Source organism: Trachymyrmex septentrionalis, unplaced genomic scaffold, assembly GCF_001594115.1.
Source record: "Trachymyrmex septentrionalis isolate Tsep2-gDNA-1 unplaced genomic scaffold, Tsep1.0 scaffold1080, whole genome shotgun sequence".
Lineage (NCBI taxonomy): Eukaryota > Metazoa > Arthropoda > Insecta > Hymenoptera > Formicidae > Trachymyrmex > Trachymyrmex septentrionalis.
The window spans coordinates 1-6,881 of record NW_017304208.1 but is presented as its reverse complement, the minus strand read 5'-3'; the positions used below and the strand labels follow the sequence as shown (position 1 = coordinate 6,881).

The window sequence follows — 6,881 nt, the reverse complement described above, 5'->3', positions numbered from 1 at the left end:
TGTAATCTCAAAAATTTCAGGCGCAAAGATCCTCAAATTTATTTTTACTGAATTGATTTTTGTAATATATATAAAATAAAAGAATGTATGTGCATATAACATTTTAAACACTTCATGAATGTTTAAACATTCTATAAAAATTTTTTTGCCTTTCTAGCACATTGGGAATTACAAATCGAACTTTTAAATGCAGATACCAATAATTCAAATGTAAAACCAATACATGATTATTTTATGATTTCTAGATAACTATAATGACACTCCTTAACTATCTTCTTCGAAACATAGGATACTTAGAAAATATTGATGATGATCATATTAGAAAACAAATAAGACGAAAAGCAATAAAATGGGCATGTACCATTGATGATGGGTTTTGCAAGAATATCGCTTTTAAATGGAACCAACATTTCGCGGATCTAGAACTTCACAGGTAATTTTTATATAATTTCAATTATCTTATAAATTGAATGTGTGTGTATTCGTGCGCGCGTGCGTACGCGAGTGCAAGCAGCATATCGATAAAGTCAAATCAAACGGTCTGCTTTCTGTTTTTCTCAATCTACATTTTATGTTTTTCTAATAACGTAACGCATAGAATGGATATGACGTTGTAAGTAAAAATATCCAATAAATTGTTAAGCGGTTTACTGATAGAACCATTTTTTATTTATTTCTTTATTGTAAAATAATTTACATGTAAAAGAAATAGAAAATAAAAAAGTAGCGCAGAACAAAAATTTAATTTTACTATTTAAAATAGCAATTTTACAATTTAAATTTTACAATTTAATAAAGCTTAGAACATTAATATATAAAACTTGACAAAATAAACATTCTTCATACACATGAAATGTATCTATCTTTTGTTGATAGACAAATATATTTTTTAGAATGCAACCAGGATATAATTTTATGTATTGTGTTGGCTTGATGGCAGCCAATAGAACTACTTGGGATAAAATGTTGGATGTATACCAAAGGACGGATTCAAAAAAGGAAAAATTTAAAAAAACATTACTGAAAAGTTTGAGTTGCTCAACAAATTCTGATATTATTATCAACTATTTAAATATTACAGCATTTAATACTTCATTATTTAATAGAAAGGAACGTTCTTTTATCATCAAGTCTATTCTTGATAAGCATTCGAACAATAATTTAATCCTTGACTATATATTGAATAATTTTGAAACTATAAAACCCAAGTAATACCATTTCTTTTTGTAAATATAGTTTTCTCAGTTATAAACATTTATTAATCATGAATATATTACTTTGTCTCTTTACAGAGCACTTACTACAACTCGAATAATAAAACTTATTCTTCGGAAAGTCTTCTATAATGAACAAATCGATAAGGTATGTTTTATGATTCCAAAATTACATATTTATTGTACTTGTTGACTATCAAATCAATGAAGCTAAACTTAAAAGTTGTGGCGCATTTTAAATAAATATTTGTCGCTATAAATATAAATTATTTCAACTTTATATAATTAAATTAATAATAATATTAAAATAATTAATTATGTTTCTTCAAACTATTTTTGAAGAATGTGATGTAAAATCGAATAATACGTGACGCGCGTTTCAAAATCTATACTGAATTATGTATAAGAAATTGTATTTATTATTAAACATCTTTAATTAATCTGTTTCAGATAAAAATATTCTCGGATGTTAATTTTGATCCAAAAACTCGGAATGAAATTAAAACATTGATAAAAGAGCGTAAAAATGAACTTAAAAAACACTTAAAGACTTATAAAAAATTGTTTTTTTAGAAAGGCATCAACTTTAATGATCGACTTTTGATCCGATCAATCAAAAACAAATATAAAAAACATGTATTTATAGTTAAATTTACTAAAAATATTTTTTTTTCTTATTACTGCCATTCGTGAATAATTTTTTACGTATTTTCAATTATTTCTAACATTTCTCAATGCTATAATACTTAATAATTTTTGATTGGAAATTATATATATATATATATATATATATTATAACAAAATCTACGACATGTCAACTTTCTGTATTAAAAAATAATTCATAAAATATTATATAATATGAAACGATTTTTGAAGTCGCTTATAAAATATTTTTGTAACCACAGTACTCTGATTATTACATTTTATACAGATCGAGCACATGTAATTAAATAAATAGTCTCTATCGTTAAAAATATAATACTGTCTAATTATTATTTTTTGTATAATAGTATCGCGCTTATGCTAACAACAATACTTAACCTATTTATAGCATTACTATTATTATTATTAATACTATTATTACTATTATTACAACATATACTTGCTCAATTTGTAATAGAGAAAATAAGTAATATGACGTCACCTCATAATGATGAGTTATCTGTAATAAATGTAGCTTTATAAAAATAGTAAATATTATTATTATATAAATACAAAATATATAAAAACACATCAATTTAAGAGAAAGTCGAAATAGGCGTGAAAATCAAAGTAATGATTTTTTTTGTTACAATTAATTTTTGTGTGTTCCTTGGAAGCAAAATGCAGATTGTAAAATTATGTGTGCGTTTTGTTTCACATATAATACACATCAATACATCATCTATCTTTAATGTTTACCAATATTAGAGTAAGATAAAATAATATATTATGTAAATTATATGCACGAAACGGAATTCACTTCTAATTGTAACGTTTCGCTATGTTTGTCTTTTTTAAGAATGCCTTATCAAAAAATAGGTTGAAAATGTCCAGATTTTTACTAAAGAGTTTCCTTATACAGCACAGAAATTTGCAGTAACATTCCAAAAATTTTGCAATATTGCGCTATAATATCGTTATAATATCATAGATATTAGGAATTGTAATTTATAATACATATTACGGCATAAGTTTTATAAATCTTGCAGCATTTTTACAGAAATATTAAAAAATATTTTGGCTTTTAAGTAATAAACTGTCACATGTAAAAACATATTATACATGAATTATATGATTGTTAATTACTTATTAATTTATGACTTTTGCACATTGGATGCGAAAACGCTTGATGTGCAACATTTATTTTTGTGTATAATGTGCGGGAGCTATTAGGAATTATAGAGTTTGTTGAAACATTTGTTGTCGTCGCCGAGTGACAAAATTTTTTAAATTTTATATTTAGCAGAAAGTTCGGATCATAATGTTGTTAATTTTTACACCGAGCACCGCGGGCCGCAAAAAGCAATGCCATCTATGCCGACACGCAGCTACAATCCAGAGGTGCGTTCGGAAAATGCTATTAACGCTATTTGTATCCTTTTATACTTGTTTATGTTTAATAAATGATAAAAATAGAATAGTATAAATAACGTTAATTGCGTTTTTCCAAATGCACTCTACGTCTTCTAAAAGAAGAGCAAATTTGAAATATAACACGATAAATCATTACATATCTGTTTGCCAATGTTAAACAAAGACGAAATAATCACTGCGTTATATTGTGTCTTTTGCTAGAAAGCTAAAAACTATTTGAGCATAAGTTTTAATACTATTTTTTAATATGAAAATTTGGATTTTATTTTAAATTTTGCTAAAAAGTTAACAAGGCCTTTGTGGTTCAAATTGCTCGACTAGCTAATGCTTTCTGCTTGATTAAGATTTAACATCTAATTCAATTGTCAATAAAAGTCACGCTATTTGTTACAGTAAACAAAAAGTCACAGTTTAAAATGTGGACACCTTTTATATTGACACGACCTTACAAATACGTATTTACATAACATATTCGTTATTGTTTCAGTGATATTGAGATTGTAGAGTCAGTATTCGAAAATCTTTTGAAATGATAAAACGGTATTCACAATTATACTAATATATTCCTGATATTAACGGCTTATTGCGAGACTATTAATCAATTGTATAACTATTGGAATTCAATAGTATTTTAACCAGCAGAAAGGTGTAATATATAAAGTAAGTAGTTAAAAAGTATAATAATTCAATAGATATCTCTTGTTAAAAAATTAAAATATCATTATAAAGAGTATTTAAAGAATGCTAATACCAAAAAAACTACTAAAAAATCCTATATGATTTACAGAAAACGTTTTCAGTCAATTTGCTAAAATTATCACATTTTTCGCAGCTCTCATTAAAAATTGAAATAAGAAAAACACTATTATGTTAAGTTTCTAGGATAAAGGCATTTAAAACAAACATCAATTATGGGATTTCTAAAATTATTACTAAATCTCAGTCTACATATAATATTGAGCACAAACAGCATTTTTTGTACCAATAATGACTTAGAAATTATCCGTTTACCCGACAATCCAGTACCATTATTCTATAACATTTCTCTAATACTGAACCGTGAAGAAGACATCTTTACTTTTCACGGTGAATCCAATATTAGAATTGAGATTTGTTATGCATCGTTAAACATAAGCTTGCATTCAAAAGAATTAGAATTAAATGAAATAGCGACAACGTTGATTAATGACTACGGTACAGTTTATAAACCAATAAAACATTCCCATGACAATCAAACGGATATCTTGACACTCAATTTCAAAGATGCATTATCACCCGCCTTTTACACTCTTAACATGAAATTTGCCGGTACAATACCAAACAATAGTTTTTTGGAAAGTGGTTTTATGATATTTCCGTATACAAATAGAGGAAAAAAAAATATGTAAGTGTAAAATGTTAAAATATTAAAAAGTATAAACTATTGTAGAATATTAAAAATACTCGATGTCGCTAAACATATATTTTCGCAATTATACTTAAAAAAGTTTTTCAATATGTAAATATAATTACAATATAAATTATATTTATTAAGTATTAATTAATATTAGAATATATATATGTATATTTTATATGTGTAATGTAATATTGTATTTATTAAGTTTAATATTCAAAATAAAAAATATTACATATCAATACTCTCTTTAAAAAAATTATTATAATATTATTACATAATCATATAAATAATAAATATTCTTAAAATTTTTATATTATCCAACATAAGTGAAAAATTTGTCGTTACTTTAAACATTTTATTAAATTCTAGAATGGTTGCAACGTATTCAGAACCGAAAGGAGCTAGACGAATGTTTCCGTGTTGGGACGAACCCGCGTTAAAAGCCATCTTTAATATTTCTGTAATGCATCATGTGGAATATCTGGCATTATCAAATATGCCTCTAGTACAAAGAAAACTTTTTGAAAATGATATGATGTGTTCGTATTTCGACATTTCTCCAATAATGTCCACTTACCTTATAGAGATTATCGTAATCCCCATGATTGATTTTCACCATCTTTCCAACGAGAAAGGAACCATCAATGTGTGGTGCAGATCGTCTTTGGTATGGCAAATAACATTTGTGTTTAATATTACTGAAATGATCACGCCATTCTTGATCCAATACACCAATAGTTCCGAAAAGATACCGAAAATGGATCACTTTATCATACCAAATTTTCCGGTTCATGGTATGGAACACTGGGGACTCATCACATACAAGTAATGCACATATAATTAAAAAGAAATTAATTAAACTATTAAAGTCAGCAAATATTATTCTTAGTATTCAAAATTTAGTAATTTATAATGTGTGTGTATTTAATTATATATAAAAAAATGTATATTTTCATGTTTAGATTATCTAACATAGTTAATGTGTTTAATATATATATTACGGATTCCTCTTTTATTTAATGCAATTACGTATATGTACGTATGTATATGCAGAATATTGCTAAAGTTTGACAAATTCCTGGATTCGGAACGGCTTTAGAAAAATAAAAGTTTTAGTATATTAAGAAAATACATGATGAAAACTTTATGCTCAATTTTTTCACTTCCAGATAACTTTATCCAAGAAATATCTTTTAGATTACAATGGAAATATATTCTGAATAAGATTATTCGCAAATTATTTGAAAGTCTAGAAATTGAGCATTGGAAGAGCTTATTCAAGGCAAAATCAATGTGATTAATATTTTCTTATATAAAATCCATTATTTTGTGCTACAACTCTTGTAATTTACTTTGAGAGGTTTTCAAAACAATATATATAAAAAAAATTATTAACTATTCAAACAATATTTTCTAAATTATATTAGATTAAAAAAATAAGATTTAATATAAATATTGCCAACATTAGGATCATAAAAAGTGTTCAACTGAGAGCTAAAACATTTTGACAACATATTGTTCAGAATCGCGATCCTGATAATTTTATTTGTCAAGGTCAAGGCCACTAGAAGTGATAGCTCTTTTTTTCATATCTATGTTTATAAAAAAACTGAATGTATATTAAATAAATTATATGTATATAAAGAAAATTTATACATCTGAATTACTGGCAAAGAACATAATTACTCAAAAATACATTAGATTGTATATTCACAACAGAAACGATTTATATTACGTTCTGCCTTTCAGTGAATCATCAGTTATTTACGATGCTAGCAAATATCCAACATATAAAAAAGCGCAAATAGCAGCGATAGTAGCACATGAAATTGCACTTCAATGGTTTGGTAATTTGGTCACACCGTCTTGGTGGTCTTACTATTGGTTAAAAGAGGGACTTGCTTCGTTCTTCCATACGTACATCATTGACAAGGTTATTTAATATTATTATATAATCCAAAGTTGCTTATTATTGAATAAAACTTTGAATTACATTTTAATGTAAGATTAAAATGTAATACCAGTATTAAATAAGACATTTGTATCAAATGTATTAAGATATATGTAATATAGAATTAAATAGAAGATAACATGTGCTTTAATTTAGAATTATATTTTAATATTGAACAATTTTAAATAATCTTCAATATATATTTAATAGTAATTAAACTAGACATGACTCTTCTTAAAGAATT

The 6,881-nt window shown here is 25.5% G+C and overlaps 1 protein-coding gene across 1 annotated transcript in view; it reads left to right on the top strand.

Annotated features, from left to right (window-relative positions):
- The window catches only part of LOC108748070 (aminopeptidase Q-like), a gene marked incomplete at its 3' end in the record, with an annotated part of 18,633 nt that extends 12,014 nt beyond the window's left edge, over positions 1 to 6,619 (top strand). Inside the window, exons 2-4 of the mRNA XM_018486063.1 lie at positions 4,440 to 4,674; positions 5,056 to 5,511; positions 6,436 to 6,619. Of these exons, the coding sequence (XP_018341565.1) occupies positions 4,440 to 4,674; positions 5,056 to 5,511; positions 6,436 to 6,619 (875 nt within the window). The remainder of the gene's footprint in view (positions 1 to 4,439; positions 4,675 to 5,055; positions 5,512 to 6,435) is intronic.
- Between the last annotated feature and the right edge of the window lie 262 nt (positions 6,620 to 6,881).